At 46.8% G+C, this 17,016-nt stretch overlaps 1 protein-coding gene across 2 annotated transcripts in view; it reads left to right on the top strand.

The window, feature by feature from the left end:
* The window catches only part of C8A (complement C8 alpha chain), a 64,641-nt gene extending 48,402 nt beyond the window's left edge, over positions 1-16,239 (top strand). The window contains exons 9-12 of one of the 2 annotated variants that reach the window (XM_008263970.4): positions 4,389-4,517; positions 5,664-5,821; positions 11,130-11,352; positions 15,495-16,239. In XM_008263970.4, coding sequence (XP_008262192.3) covers positions 4,389-4,517; positions 5,664-5,821; positions 11,130-11,352; positions 15,495-15,646 — 662 coding nt within the window. In that variant the 3' untranslated portion in view covers positions 15,647-16,239. 2 annotated transcript variants of the gene reach the window in all.
* The last annotated feature ends 777 nt before the right edge of the window (positions 16,240-17,016 follow it).

Genomic DNA, 17,016 nt, shown 5'->3' with positions numbered 1-17,016 from the left:
TGTACCTATGCAGCCTCCTGAGGGCATTTTGTTTATCTGAATTACCCTTGACTTTTGCTAGTTCTTACTCTGGTAGATATGATGAGCCCAACTGCTACATCTTCACTCATGGGTGAGACAGTGTAGATGCCAGGGCCCTGTGGCAAAGCCTCTGAAAGTTCTCTGTACAACCATGGTACTCAAAATATGGTCTCAGATCCACTGTGTAGGAATCATCATGGACACTTGTGAAACACATAGATGTCTGATTTTTCAGAAATAGAGAATTGCAATTCATAGGGATGGGGGTGCAGGATTTAATAAGTACTTTTTTTAATAAGTACTCCAGATTATCCCCATACATAGCCGGCTTTGGGAATAATCAACTCCAGAGTTCACTGTGTTCAACAGCCTCAAACCAACTTGCTTGATCCGCTTGAGAGTTAGCACCCGAGGAGTCCACCTCAACATGGTGGGATGAGTGTAACAGCAGAACACTGTCTGGCTCTGTGATTAGAGCCAAACTGCTCATGCCCCACAACCATCTGAGCAAATTCTATACAATGGCTCTAGACATTTCTCTGATCCTTCAACCCCACTCCTACTCTTTGCTATCAATGGGCCTGGCTTTCAATGCCATTTTCAACTCCTGGAGTTTGACACCAGTTTGACCTCCTCTGCTTCCATCCTAGATAATTGGTCTTAATTTCCCACGGACTCTCTGTGGACAGCTCCGATTTGTCATCCCCCGCAGTTTCTGATGAGAGCCTTCTCATCTAGCCCTGTATATTGAAACAAGTAACTCTCAAGATATAAATTAGGCTTTATTTCACATATTGCCTCAAACCTTCTAGCTTCTCAAGAGCTTGTTTAGGGGCTGGAGCTGTGGCGTAGTGGGTTAAGCTGTCACCTCTAGCACCAGCATCTCATAGGGGTTCAAGCCTGGCTGTCCTACTTCCAATCCAGCTCTCTGCTATGGCCTGGGAAAGCAGCAGAAGATGGCCCAAGTCCTTTGGCCCCTGCACCCACGTGGGAGACCCAGGGGAAGCTCCTGGCTCCTGGCTTTGGCCCAGCCCTCCCCCACTCCCCGGCCATTGCAGCCTTTTGGGGGAGTTAACCAGAGGATGGAAGGCCTCTCACTCTCTCTGCCTCTGCCTCTCCCTCTCTGCAACTCTTTCAAATAAATAAATAAATCTTTAAAAAGACCTCATTTATTCAGACTCATGTCATGTTCATGCTTGTTTTATTCTCAAGGTATCCTCACCAGCCCACACAAGATGTGCTGTGCAGGGTACACAGCAGGTGTTCTCTCTCAGAAGAACTCTTTAGACTGGGGCAACCACTGGGATGAGTGTATACACTGCAGGCTTCTGAAGAAGACAGATTTGAATGTGAATCTCAGCTTTACCATTTCTTTGTACTATGGCCTTAGGCAAGATAATTAACCTTTATGAACCTCAGGTGACTCAATTATAAATGAGAAGTGTGAGAAAAGTGTCTTAGGGCACCGTCGCTCTCAGGCCCTATGATTCTCTCTAAGTCACAGACCTCCCCTTGCTGACAGATACCCTACTTCGGGGTTCTCGGAAGGCAACTCTTTGCACTCAAGTTGCACTGCTCAGATCATGCTGGAATTCTCTTCTCCCGGCAGCACGCAGCAGGCTGTCAGCAGACTCTTCATGAGCATAATCACTCCACAGGCATCCTCCAGCCCCCATTAATCAGCCAGTCCTGTCACTTTAATCCTGCAGCACTCCACCACTCACCTAAGTAATCACTCCGTCTCCTACGTGTGATTTCTTTCCATCCGCTTTTGTTTAGCACTATTGAAGCATTTTTTAATCAAAACAATTAAATATGCTAAATCTTCCTCAATTAGTAATGCATTGAAAATTACAAGTGTTTAGATGGAAATGGCAGAAGAAGCCCTCTGCTTGGCGCTGAGAGCATCGCTTCCCCCAGGCACCTTCCGCTTGGGCTGTGTTCAGAAGCCAATGTTACGGGCTGGCAGAGGATTGTGGCTGAAAGGGACCCTGGAGATGATCACCTCTTCTTATCATAAATGTGAAACTGAGACCCAGTGGGATCCTGAGCCTTCTCCAACTCATACTGGGTATCAATGACTGGGATTTGAAGTTCCAAGATATCTTCCATCAGAAACCCTTACCGAAGTCCTCAGGCTGCTCATTTATTAGCTCATTTATTTCTTCTGTCATCTGTCACTTATTCTGAGTACTTCCTGAACTCCTACACTGTGACAGACATGGAGCTGCCATGCTGGTGAAATGATGGTGCATAAGATACATGTCTTTGACTTCACAGAGGTCCACTTGGAGGCTCAATGCCCTCTTGAAAATAGTGAATCCAATCCTTAGCTCAACTGAATGGTGGTCCTGAGTTTATTCCTCCTTTGTGGTTGTCAAAATAATCCTATGTCAGTTACAACAATCTTTTTATAGTTGCGGTTTAAAGGACTAATTATTTATTTATTTATTTTAACTTCTATTTAATAAATATAAATTTCCAAAGTACAGCTTTTGGATTACAGTGGCTTTTTTCCCCCATGACTTCCCTCCCACCCGCAACCCTCCCACCTCCCACTCCCTCTCCCATTCCATTCACATCAAGATTCATTTTCAATTATCTTTATATACAGATCAATTTAGTATATATTAAATAAAGATTTCAACAGTTTGCACTCACACAGAAACACAAAGTGTAAAGTAATGTTTGATTACTAGTTATACCATTGATTCACATAGTACAACACATAGATCTACATGAGGAGTAAGTGCACAGTGACTCCTGTTGTTGATTTAACGATTGGCACTCTTGTTTATGGCATCAGTAATCACCCTAGGCTCTTTTCATAAGTTGCCAAGGCTATGGAAGCCTTTTGAGTTTGCCAACTCCGATCTTACTTAGACAAGGGCATAGTCAAAGTGGAAGTTCTCTCCTCCCTTCAGAGAAAGGTACCTCCTTCTTTGATGGCCCATTCTTTCAGCTGGGATCTCACTCAAAGAAATCTTTCATTTAGTTTTTTTTTCCCAGAGTGTCTTGGCTTTCCATTCCTGAAATACTCTCATGGGCTTTTTAGCCAGATTCGAATGCCTTAAGGGCTGATTCTGAGGCCAGAGTGCTGTTTAGGACATCTGCCATTCTATAGAGGACTAGTGTTTTAAATTGCAAATTTCACTTTACAAATTTCTGAAGACCTCTTAAGCTACAGATAAAGTTAGATTCTGTAGCATGGTCAATATCTTGTTCCAGTTTGTGTATCTAGCCTTATCTTACCAGACAGACCTTTGTTGGAAACAGCTCTGGTCATTTACAGGCTGAGTGATCAACAAAAAAAAAGACTTCTTTGTTCTGAGAATTATTTTCCTCACCCAAAAACTACAGGTTTCTGGGTGGATCCTCAAGAGTAGACAAACCCAGAGATAGCTTATGTGGGATTGACAGTCTTTGCAGAGTCTGAAGGGCAGACAGACTTCCCATGGTGATCCATCCATCTCCTAGCAGAACTCTGCTCTCCCTGGGGTGCAAATAAGACCCGGGCATGAGAAAGTTGTGGCGAATAGGATCATTCAAGCACACGCAGAGAGCACTGGCAGCTCTGAAGAAACCTGGAATTATTATGATCCAAAAATATCAGCGACATTCGAACAGGAGCTTGAGTAGACTTTAGGAAGATGGCAAAAAGGAAGTGAGGAAGGGAATTTATATTGAAAATCAGCATGTTCAAAATCCCAGACTGTAAATAGGGTCTGTCATGGGCCAGGCACTGTGCTGGGCAGAAGGAAATATAGACACAGGTGAGAGAGAATCACACCTCGAACAGAGGATGGGCACAAGAAAGGAGACACATTTTTTTTAACTTTGGATTACAGTAGCTTCCCCCCCATAACTTCCCTCCCACCCGCAACCCTCCCATCTCCCACTCCCTCTCCCATCCCATTCACATTAAGATTCATTTTCAATTATCTTCATATACAGAAGATCAATTTAGTATATATTAAGTAAAGATTTCAACAGATTGCACCCACACAGAAACATGAAGTGTAAAGTACTGTTTGAGTACTAGTTATACCATTAATTCACATAGTACAACACATTAAGGACAGAGATCCTACATGGGAAGTAAGTGCACAGTGATTCCTATTGTTGATTTAACAAAGGAGACACATTTTTAAACAATTAGTGTGTACTATACACATCTCTTCTGATTTCAACAAATATTTGAGCTGGAAACATACAGAAGAGAACACTGAAATTTGGTTGAAAATGGGATTTCAACAAGATCTCTCAGACTGCAAAATCAAAGTTAGCTTTATTACTATGAGCTGGTTGTACCACATTAGCTGTCTGGGAGTATTTCATCGTTTTGTGTGCCTCTGTTCCTACTGCAGGTGTTACCAGTGAAGACATCAGTTCATGTTTTGGCGGCTTTGGTGAGATTCAATATGAAAAGGGGAAAATAAATGCTCAAGGAATTTTATCAGGAAAACATTGTAAAAAATCTGGATCTGGTGACAAAGGCAAGTGTTTAGTTATGGGTCTTCCAAAAAAGAGAAATCAGACTTTGCTTTGGATACATAATCAGAGTGAGGAAGCTGTTTCCCCTCCATCCCCAATTAATTCCATTTCAAAAAATGGCCATGCTGCATGAATGTGGCACACCCCATACCAGTAACTCTGCCTTGGACCCATGATGGGCTGAGATCACCTTAGAAATATTTGACTTTGTATGGGGCACCCTCCTAGATTTCAAGTACCAGGCAAAGATCCAACCAAGAACTAGATGAAAGGTCCATGTGGAAAGTTTCTGGGAAATGGGCTGCTGGGATGAAGGCTCATCGGATCATAACCCAGGAGAGGGAAGTTTGGTTATCAAGTCCATGCTCGAAGAACAACGATCAGAGAAGGATTGCCCAGGAAGGTTTTGTTTCATCTCCTGAACAAGGTGATATGTGTGTTCATGATTAATTCATCCACCCATCCATTCATTCATTCATCAAACATACTTTGAGTATTTTTTTCCTTAGGTAGAAGACACATAAGATACACGGCTGATGAACTGATGGAATAGTTTATATGGCAGAGAGTGAAGTACCCATTAAATAGGTTCAAGTTCTTCTCATCCCATTCTATGACTCATGCCTCAAATGAACTCAGATTGCTTCCTCGCCTCCCATCCAGTCTCCATTTGCCTGACAAACACTCACCTTTCTAGGCAATTTTCCTTTCTTCCTAACTGTCCCTATCTCCTATGGGATATCTGGACACTCCTCTCTCTGTGCCCCTACTGAGCCACATAGCAATACTTCATAGCACCCACAGTATTTGGTTGAATCTATTAGACATATAGGAGGCCCATGAGTAAATACCTGATAATGAATGAATGAATGATCATCCATTCCCCCATCCTCCTTATCTTCCATGTTGGGCTGAGCTGTCTTCTCAGTCTCTACTCTACCCCAGAGGATGGGTTTATTCCTAAGTCCTGGTCCTGTCTTCTACCCCATCCAGTTTGTTAGCCTGGCAGAGCAGAAGCAGAATGGGACTCTGCTCTAAGGAGAGTAGATTAACATATCCACCATGTTCCGAAGCTCTTTGTGGAGCTGGCCCACCAGGCATTGGGCTTTGTGGGAAATGAGCTAAAGTGGCTATCCTCCTGATTGCAGAAGCAGACAAGATGGGCCAAGCCGTGAAGGACATCATTTCCCGCGTGCGAGGCGGCAGTTCTGGCTGGGGCGGAGGCTTGTCACAAAACGGGAGCGCCACTACATACCGCTTCTGGGGGAGGTCATTAAAGTATAATCCTGTTGTTATCGATTTCGAGGTAAGTCTTTTCGCAGTTGAAGAAACTCTACGTCCGTGAGGAATGAAAGTGAAGTGGACCAGATCATTTCATATTTCTTATTATGAGCCCATCAAAGAACAAGATTAAATGTAACGGCACACTGACCTGATGGCCTTGTCCCAGTCTGACTTGGGGGGGGTGGTGCCTGACTTTGGATCCAGACCTCAGGGGAGCTGGGGTCAGAAACTTACATCTGGTCAGGGCCCGGCTTTGCATGGCTCTTCCCAGCAATGCTTCAGGGTTCAGCCACGTTAAACAGATAGTCATTTGCGCTTATACACAAATGATTTTTTTTTAAAAATCACACTTGCTAAATTGGGGGTTGGCAAACCTTTCTGTAAAGAACCAAGTAGTAAATATTCTAGGTGTTGTGCATCACACAGAGCCTCAGGCTCATGAGGAACAGTGGTGCTTCTTGTTGGTGATATTCTTCCTCCACCTTCTCCTCCTTTACTACCTCTTCTTTCCAATTCTTTAAAAATGTTCAAAAAACTTCTTACCTCCAAGACCATGCAATAATTTGCCATGAGCTGGACTTGGACGCTGGCTATAATTTGCTGTGCAGCGGCCTCTGTTCCAAATGAGCTCATCACCATGAACTGCTGGCATAGGGATGCTTTTGCTCATTGAAGAGATAAGGACACTAAGACTCTGAGAAAGCAGGTGAATGGTTGAAGGCCAAGAGCTCCTGTGGGGCAGTACCTGGACTTCAGATTTTTGAAGTTTGTATCCAGTTCCCACTTTAATCCTAACACCTTTCTGAAAGATGTGATTCTCAACCACTGGGCAATCTTGTTCCCCAGGGAAGAGTTGGCAAAATCCAGAACTTCGACTGTCTCAGTTCACAGCAGGGTAAAAAAGCTGCTGCTGGCTTCCGGAAGGTGGAGGCGAGGTTGATGCCAAACATCCTGCGAAGTACAGAAGATGGGGCAGGCACTGTGGCGTAGTGGGCTAAAGCCTCCGCCTGTGGCGCTGGCATCCCATATGGGTGCCGGTTCTAGTCCCTGCTGCTCCTCTTCTGATCTGGCTCTCTGCTTGGGCCCCTGTACCCACTTGGGAGACCTGGAAGAAGTTCCTGACTCCTGGCTTTGGATTGGCCCAGCTCCAGCTGTTGCAACTATTTGGGGGATGAACCAGCAGATGGAAGATTCTTCTCTGTGTCTCCCTCTCTCTGTCTGTAACTCTACTTCTCAAGTAAATAAATAAATAAATCTTGAAAAAAAGTACAGAAAATGCCCACAACAAAGACACATCTGGTCTCATGTATCAACAGTGCTGAAGTTGAGAAAAACTGCCTTACATTCTTTTTATTCCTTTAAAGATTTATTTATGTATTTAAAAGAGTTTTACACACACACACACACACACACAGAGAGAGAGAGAGGTCTTCCATCCACTGGTTCACTCCCCAGATGGCCGCAATGGCTGGAACTGTGACGTTCCAAAACAAGGAGCCAGGAGCTTCCTCCGGGTCTCCCACCTGGGCAGGGGCCCAAGGTCTGGGGCCATCTTCTACTACTTTCCCAGGCCATAGCAGAGAGCTCGATCAAACGTGGAGCAGCCGGGTCTTGAACCAGTGCCCATAGGGGATGCTGGTACTGCAGGTGGCAGCTTTATTCGCTATGTCACAGCGCTGGCCCCCTGCCTTACATTCTTAACCTCACAAAGGAGTAAGGCCATATCCAAATTGCAAAAGAAGTAGATTGTTCTGGCAATTGTGAAACTACTGTTGACATGCAGGGTAATATTTTTTAAAAGGTTGTATTTTAGACTTTTAGACAACATATTATTGTTTTAGTACCCATTGTAGCCTAACATTGTCCACTTTTCTACATACATTTAAAATCCCAGATACGGATACCTTACTCCCCTTAAAACATGTACTAGCCGTTAAACTAAAAGTCTATTATAACACCCTGCTTTCTATGAAGAATGAGGTCAGAAGGATTGACCTTGATTTCATTTCTTCTTCAACAAGTAAGGCACCATTTTCACGCACCTGTAATTCACATAGGGCCTGAAAATTGCTATCATCATGCTATTAGTGATTTGGGCAAAACTGTAAAATTGATATCAGGAGTAATATATAAACTTTCAAAGGCAAGAGGTGAACTTAGTGTTTGCCTTGAGCAAAAGTTCCAGGGGAAGCCTGAGTTTCATGATATGGAGAGAACTTAAAATGACCTTTTGGGGGAAAGAGGTTAGGCTTTGTAGGGTGGGGAAGACAGTTTCGGTCGTGGTCCAGACAGCTTTTCAACATGTAACCTTGACCGAGGTGATTTGCTCTCTGAACATGAGGGTGATATATTATTTTTTAAAGATTTATTTATTTATTATTTGAAAGGCAGTTGCAGAGTGGCAGAGACAGAGAGACAGAGAGAGAGAGAGGTCTTCCATCTGCTGCTTCACTCCCGAAATGGCCGCAATGGACAGAGCTGGGCCAATCTGAAGCCAGAAGCCAGGAGCTTCTTCTGGGTCTCCCACATGGGTGCAGGGACCCAAGAACTTGGGCCGTTTTCCACTGCTTTCCCAGGCCATAGCAGAGTGCTGGATTGGAAGTGGAACAGCCAGGACTTGAACCAGTGCCCATATGGGATGCCAGCATGGTGGCAGCTTTACCCGCTACACCACAGCACTGGCCCCCTGATGTGTTATTAACAATATCAGAGGGAGATGTGAGTGCTTAGTAAAATCAGTTGAGGAAACAGCAGGCTCGTAGAGATGAAGGAAGCAGCACAGGACTCATAGCTGGTACATGACAGCCCAATTTGAGCTAGTGGCTCACAGAAACAAGCAACCACAGTCTCTCCAGAGCCCACGTTGCCAACTGAGAACTTGCATTAAGCCACTGGCAGGCTACAGAGTAGGCTAGCAATGTACTTTAAGAAGCACTTTGAAGAAGCTTCCTTTAGGAAGAGAATGAAGGGCAAATTAAAAGTGGAAAGAGAGGGAGAGAGAGAGAGAGAGGGAGAGGGAGAGGGAGAGGGAGATAGACAAGGAGACCAGTTATTTGGGAGCCCACGTTCAGAGTGGAAACAATGTCTTAGGCATCTGCATATGTCCAGAGTTCAGAAGTGTTTATTTAGATCGGGTGAATGTACAGTCATACTAGGTTACATTGCTTGTCAAGTTGTTATGTATGTTGCTACATTGTGTTATGTGCTGCATTAATACCTGTAATATCTTGAGTTGTGTTGCCATATTGCATTATTTGCCTTCTCTGAATCTATTTTCTGCTCTGTAAAATGGGGACAAGTTCCTTGCAAATATCTTTCCAAGCTCTGACACCCTAAGATCCTTTTTCTCTACTTCTATCCTCTCCCTTAAACTCCATGAGCCCTTCCCAGGGACTGCTTCCTTTCTGCTTCCTGCAGAGCCTGGGAGGGAGAAGAGTTAAGATGGAATCGAGTGCTGAATCCCAGTGGAAGTTCAAAGAGAAGTTGCTCAATGATCCTGGCCTTTACTGGAACTAAAAATCATCTTAAGCCAGGGCCACAGGGCAACTCATTCTACACTGACTTCCTGACAATGAGGCCAAACTCCCTGAACTTCCAGTAACTCATCTTCTCCCCTTGGCTGGGAACCTGACCAGTCCTGACATTACCTGGCTGCTGACCTCGGCTGCAGCCCCGACCACAGCCCCAAGGTCTGTTTGCTGCGGGTCATTCTGTACACATTTCCAGGAACGCGATCAAGGCTATCCCAAATGCCCTCTGTTAACTTGGTTTCCAGAGAAGCTGAGATGGCCTGGTGTGGCTCAGTCCTCAGTGGCTTGCCTGGAGACTTCAGCAACTGACTCTCCATCTTAGGCCTCACGTTCCTCTTCTGGAAAAGCAGAGACCTGAAGAAGAGTTTTCACTTGTGATTCTTTTAAAATATATAGCATTGTAAACCTGCTGATGATAACCAAATCTACATGCAACTTGAAAAAACAGGATTTTTTTTTAATTTTTTTATTATTTTTTTTTGACAGGCAGAGTGGACAGTGAGAGAGAGACAGAGAGAGAGACAGAGAGAAAGGTCTTCCTTTGCCATTGGTTCACCCTCCAATGGCCGCCGCGGCTGGCGCGCTGCGGCCAGCGCACCGCGCTGATCCGATGGCAGGAGCCAGGAGCCAGGTGCTTTTCCTGGTCTCCCATGGGGTGCAGGGCCCAAGCACCTGGGCCATCCTCCACTGCACTCCCTGGCCACAGCAGAGAGCTGGCCTGGAAGAGGGGCAACAGGGACATAATCTGGTGCCTCAACCGGGACTAGAACCCGGTGTGCCGGCGCCGCTAGGCGGAGGATTAGCCTAGTGAGCCGCGGCGCTGGCCGAAAAAACAGGATTTTAATGTACTACCCTCATATAACCAGCTAGAAGGGTGCTTTGTTTTATATTATTGTTCTCTTTTGCAGAAATATCTCATATCTATTACTTAGATCTTTATAGGAATTCTAGGACAGAGATCTGGTCCCACTCTTCACATTAAGAAGATCAGGCTGGAAGAGGGGTCTTGCAGAACCCTCAGGCACAGATAGGCAGTGAGAAACATCCATTTAGCTTTCACAAAGAGGAGACTTTAAAAAATGCATGTAGAAATGGAATAAAAGATAAAAAAGTGTGGATTCTATGCATAGTTTTTTCAGAGCATACATTTCCCATAAAGTCTTTGAAGACTCCTCCTATGTGCAGAACTCAACAAATATTGACACCAAAATAAAATTATCTTTTGATTCCATTTTCCACAAGTTTTCAGAGGTGCCCACCTATGTGGCATGCCTTTCTCATACATCATCTCCTTCTCTGCTCACGGTAAAACCAGAGGGCGGGTGATGGTTCTCACTGCACAAATGAGGAAGGGAGGCTCAGGGTGTTGTGTGTGGAAAACCACACAGGGCTGCAAGCAGTAGAGCTAGGCTTTCTGCCTCCAGAATGAATGTTCTTCCTACTCTACTACAAGTACTTCTCAGTCTGAGGCAAGTAAATCCTCCAGGGACATTTGGTAATGACAGGAGACAGTTTGGGGTTTTATGCTGGGGAGAGTGTTCCTGGCCTCTCATGCACAGAACCCAGGCCCTGCAGTGCAAGGCACAGCCCACTCCCACCAGCAAGGAATTATTTGAGCAAAAGTGCAATGGCACCAAAGGGACAGGTGCAAGGATCCAGGGTGGTAGGGTAGACATGGGTGTCAGCTTCTGTGCCTGGCCTACAGCAGGCCTCCCAGAAGCTTGGTGGCCACCAGTCTGTGGCCTCTGGGAAGGTGGACAGAGCTCAGCGAGGGATCCTGTGTTCTCTTTATGCCTGCAGATGCAGCCCATCCACGAAGTGCTGCTGCACACCAACCTGGGCCACGTGGAGGCCAAGCGCCAGAACCTGCGCAGGGCCTTAGACCAGTACCTGATGGAATTCAATGCCTGCCGCTGTGGGCCCTGCTTCAACAACGGCAAGCCCATCCTCGAGGGCACCAGCTGCAGGTGTCAGTGCAGCCTGGGGCGCCAGGGCCCCGCCTGCGAGCAAACGGAGCAACAGGGTAAGGCCCAGGCATCCCCTCCTGGTTCCAGCTGACTACAGCATAAAGGGGCCAGTGCACAAAGGAACTTTGGGGTTCTCAGTCTTACTTCCCTAGGCACCCACACTCCAGAGTTCTAATGCTAACCTGACCCCCAGGTTGAATGGTTCTTAGACTTTCTCCCTGCTATGAAGACCTTTTCTCAGATGAGAACTGTTTCTCACTAAGAGATATTTGGACAACAACCAGATCCATTTCTGGAGGGTAAACTAGTTTTCCACAAAGTGGGAGGATGGAAAAGAAACCCCAGGAATTATTGTCTGGATGTCTGAAATCCAGACTCCAGGTATATTGCCTGGGTTGGTGTCATCAGGAGACGATGGAGGAGAAGGTGTCGCCAGGCCTTTCTGCTGGCTCCGGTGGTTCCCAGCAACCCTTGGCATTCATTGACTTACAGAAGCACCACTCCAAGCTCAGCCTTCATCTTTGCATGACATCTTTCACATTTTGTCTCTATTCTCTCTTCTGGTAAGAACACAAGTCACTGGATCAGGGCCCATCCCAGTCCAGCATGACCTCATCTTAATGTGTTTTAATCTGTAGATACCCTATTTGAAAGTAAGATAATGGGAGCTTGGGTCTAAGCATATGCTCTTACAGAACACAGTATAACCCAACACAAGGAATAAGTTGTTGTCATTATAGTATAAGGAGTTACCAACCAAAAACAAAGTTGGGACAATTAGGTTTAAATGTAGACAGCTGTAACATGAACCAACTAGTGCTAGGGAAGACACAGGGTTCTCAAACAAGGGTTAAAATATAGTTCTTAAGAATGAAGAAGCCTAGTGGCCTAGATGTGAATTCCAGCTATTTCACCACTTCTTTCTGGAGCTTCTTTTGTCATCTAAGTTTCCTTGGAGCTCCAGAAACTATGCATCCCCAATGCCTAAGGTTACAGTGTCCTATGGCTACAAAACCGTTTAAACAATACATGGAGTGACAGAAAACACTTGGGCTATCAGATCAATGCATACATAAATTTTATTTAGTTACTGTGATGAAGAAAGTGTAAAGAAAAAAGCTAAGGTATGACATCTGAGTTCATGAGACAAACTCTTAAAGCTCGGAGTTGAGGGGGTGAGAGCCATGAGATCTAATGCCTGTATCTAAATAGACCAAACTCGTAGTCCCAGCTGCCTCAGTGAAGATCAACAGACTGATAGGGATGTCCCCCAACTGAAGGGCTAGGTTCATAGAAGTAAAGAGCCTAGAACAAGGCTCTTCTCTGACAAACCAGGAGCTTGGTTTGTGATGTTGCCGCTCCTCATTACACATTCAGAAAGCAACCAAGAGGAGCTAAGAAATCCAAACCTATGTTCTAGGAGGAAGATCTGGAAAGACAGGGAATCAGGGCATAGAGAAGACTGAGGAGAACAAGTCCCATGTCAACTGCGTGCGGGAAGGGATGAGACTTGCTTTGTGTGGCCTTGAAGCTAAGTTGTAGGACTACCGCGGGCACCAATAGCACAGGGGTTTCAGCTTAATGAGGAACGACTTTCATCGGCACACACTGTGGTATGTATGGAGTGAGGGAGGAGTGTGGATAACTACTTATCAGGAAGTGACTATAAGAGAGACTCAGTCATCCAAGGAATTGTTGGGTAAAATTGCACACAAGGTTCCTTGCATCCCCAGGACCTCTGAGTCTCTGACCTGCACAAAGGATGACAACATAATGAGCTGTTGGTAATTTGAAGCTGAAAAATCTTAAAATTGGCTTGGCTTGGAGGAAACCACACATGCCAATTTCTCCAGGATTCAATGGATTCTCCATGCACCACACCTGGTTTCAACATGAGAGGAGGAAGGGTTATCACTTCCTCTGTGGGAGGATAGTTCTAAATGGGAGGCACGAAAGCACAGATCTGGGGTCCAACAAATCCCAGCCCCACTGATGTTCATCAGGGCATTCCCTGTAAAATGAGATTATCTTGTTAACTTCCTCACAGGTTGTATTGAGGATTTAACTAGCTGGCACATGGGGCATGCTCTCTAATAAGCAGAAGGAAGAGACCGCTTCATGCCTTCATGAAAGGTGTTCCATTGGTAGAGGATCCATCCTGGCTTGGCACTCTGTTTAAATCCCTTCTTTGCTGGCAGCAGTGGTTCCAATATGGGTGCCAAAGAGCTGCCTGGTCTCCTGGGAGGAGTTCTGAGAAGGGGAAGCCAAGAGGGTGAGTGAATGAATGCCAAAGTCCTGGTGAGGGAGGACACGCAGAGTAAAACCCCAGGGGAGCAACTACCAAGGCCACGTGGGGCACAGTTTCCCGCTGTGAACTGAAGAAAGCACAGCTTGACACTGGCTGAGCTGGGAGGAAGAAAGCAAATCATTCATGGCGGATACAGCCCAGGCCCAGGGCCCAGGGCTTTCCTGATTGCCAGGCAGGTTACTCAAAGGGACCAAAGGGCAAAGAACAGAACTGATAGCTAACATGGTACAGCAACACTACACGTGAATGAACTCATTCATTTCCTCCAGAACCTCAGGAGGTAACTACTATCCTTAGCCCCAGTTTACAGATGAGGAAACCAGAACAGGAGCGAGGTTAGAGAACTTGCTCAAAGTCATAGCTGAGGAATGAAAGTGCCAGGATTTGGCCTTAGGCGGTCTGCAGCCAGGAGCCAAGTTCATAACCAGTACACTTTGCTCTCTCTCTAGGAGTTGGGAAATCTGGGGACTAAGAGTAGAGGGTCAGAGAAAAGTTCAGCGACTATCATCTGGGGGAGGGGGAAAGGCTACGTGCCAGATCTGGTTCTCTGCTTGACTTGACTAAAAGGGACAGATGTGCACCTGGCACTCCATGGGTCCTCAAAACCGGTGACTTATGGATCCCTGTCCACATAGCATGCATAGATAACAGAGAGTTGGGACCCTAAGACATGCCTCTCAGTGGTCTGCTGCGTGCCAGGCTCGGGAGCAGTCCTGGTACACACATGGTAGGCTCTGGAGAAGGAGTCATGAGGCAAACAATCTGGGCAGAGGGCTGACTTTGGTCCCCTCTTTGTCCAGTCCCAAGCAGGCACCAGGGTGCACATTATCCTGTTGCAAACAGGGTGCAGACACCAGGTGGCCTTGGGGCTATCAGAGTGAACCTTTAGCCTGATGGACACTGGGCTGGCAAGGACATTGAAGGCTAGGGAATTGGTCAGCCTCTGTAAAGACCCAGGAGAGCCCCACCCCTTCTGCTGCCAGGAATTTTCCCAGCAAATCTTTGCCTGGGGGAAGCAAGTCACAGAGGTGGGAGAAATAGAGACAGAGAAGCCTGCTGTGGCGGTGCCATCAGGGAGTATAATTACAGAGTTGGACGGGACTTGGAGATAATCTAATCCAGCGGGATTCACACTGTGATCTGAGGAGTGGTGGGGTCCTAGGCGCTGCCCCAGGGGAGGAGGGCGAGCCTGATAGACACCCTCACTTCAAATAGAACAGCTCTGCCTCCAACTGACTTAGATGCTGGGGTTCATGGAATATTTTATTTAGGAAGAAAAAGAGTGATGAAAAAAATAATCTTTTGGCCCAGTCCATCTTTCCCACATTAAAATGTGGAAGAACCAGGCTGAGTGACGTTAGGTGGGCTCCCCCAAAGGCACAGAGTGACTAGGATTGAGCTAGGAGGTTGTCTGAGCTGGGTTTCCAGACAACCCAGGGTGCTCGGTACAGAGAATCTGTTACCCACCTGACCCTGTGGTCAGGGTCTGAGCACACAAAAGCCCAGGAGAGCCCTCCAGAGAGGTGTCTGGCTCACTCGTGCTTGGCCTTCACAAGTAGGTCATGCTTCCTGCTCATCACACCTCTGGTGATTTGGGTATCACTGGTGCCATTTTTCAGAGGTGTACGCCTCCTGCCTTCATCTGCTATCCATCTTTCATGGAGCTATGGATTCCAATTTCTCAAAAGTGGGTTCCCAGTGGCCTTTTCTCTCTCCAGCCTGAGTTTCCAATTCAGTGTGAGGCAGCGTGCTTAGTCTTGGTTGGCTAGCCCAAGTGTTTCCCCACGGAGGGATTGCAGGCCACTCTAGGCCTTGAACGGCCCTCCCTGCTCACCTCCCAGGGCTTCCCACTTACTCACCTGCTCCTCCCCTGGTGATCTCTCGCCATAGGAGCCAAAGCAGATGGCCACTGGAGTTGCTGGGGCTCCTGGTCTCCGTGCACAGCAGGCACCCGGGAAAGGAGGAGAGAGTGCAACAACCCTGCACCCCAGAATGGAGGCGCCCCGTGTCCAGGATGGAGAGTACAGACACAGGCTTGCTGATGCCTTGGAGCCCAGGATGGGCTGGATGCCGTGGGGCCCATCCGCACAAGCTATTGGATAAAGACCTCTTTTAGCCGTGAGAAAATGCAAATCAATCTACGCTCTTTTCTTTGTCCATTCACGGCATCAATGGCTTTTTCTAGCATGGATGTCAACACTCTGCCTTCCTCTACCCAGTCCCAGAGCTGCTTCCACGTGTGGGATGCTCCTTAGAGCAGCTCCTCTGCTTCTCCATTCCAGTTTCTGTCTTAGTCTGTGCAGGCTGCTGTAGCAATAAACTGGCTGGCTTACAAACAACAGCAATCTATTTCTCACAGTTTGGGAGGCTAGAAGGTCAAGGTGCCACCAGGTCCAGCCGTGTGCCGAGGGCCTGCTTTCTAGTTTCCACGCCGACACATTTTGCTGTGTCTTTAGGTGCTAGAAGGGGCTAGGCAGTCTGAGGAGCATCCTTTATAAGGCCATAAATGCCATTCTTGAAGGCTCAACCCATGACCTAGTCACCCCCCATGCCTGAAGATCCCCTATCTTCTAATACCAGAACCTTGGGGTTTGAATTGTGTGGGGGTGTGCATAAACAAATGATTGTATACTTATTCAGTCCCACATTCCTGTGGTTATATACTTTTTTTTTTGACAGGCAGAGTGGACAGTGAGAGAGAGAGAGAAAGGTCTTCCTTTGCCGTTGGTTCACCCTCCAATGGCCACCACAGCCAGCGCGCTGCGGCCGGCGCACCGCGCTGATCCGATGGCAGGAGACAGGTACTTATCCTGGTCTCCCATGGGGTGCAGGGCCCAAGGACTTGGGCCATCCTCCACTGCACTCCCTGGCCACAGCAGAGAGCTGGCCTGGAAGAGGGGCAACCGGGACAGAATCCGGAGTCCCTACCGGGACTAGAACCTGGTGTGCCGGCGCTGCAAGGTGGAGGATTAGCCTAGTGAGCCGCGGTGCCGGCCGTATATACTTTTTTAAACATTTTTATTTGAAAAGCAGACAGACAGATAGAGCTCTCATCTGCTGGTTCATTTTCTAAATGCCCACAACAGCCAGGGCCAGGCCAAGCCAAAGCCAGGAGCATGGGAACTCAACCCAAGTCTGAAACAAGAGCGGTGGAAGCCTAGGGATTTGAGTTCTCACCTGCTGCCTCCCAAGGTCTGTATTGGTGGGAAATTGGAGCCAGAAACCAGGCCAGAAATCAAACCCAGGCTCTCTGAGATGGGATACAGGTGTCCTAACTGCCAGGCTGAATGTCCACCCCTCTGTGACTATTTCTAATATGTCTTTCCCCCAAAGATGGTAATCTTGAGGGCAGGAGTCCAGTTTGTTTTGTTCAGTATCGCATTCCCAGAGGCCAGGATTGTGCCTTGAATAT

Source organism: Oryctolagus cuniculus, chromosome 7 (genome assembly GCF_964237555.1).
Source record: "Oryctolagus cuniculus chromosome 7, mOryCun1.1, whole genome shotgun sequence".
Lineage (NCBI taxonomy): Eukaryota > Metazoa > Chordata > Mammalia > Lagomorpha > Leporidae > Oryctolagus > Oryctolagus cuniculus.
This window is presented reverse-complemented; position numbering and strand designations above follow the sequence as displayed.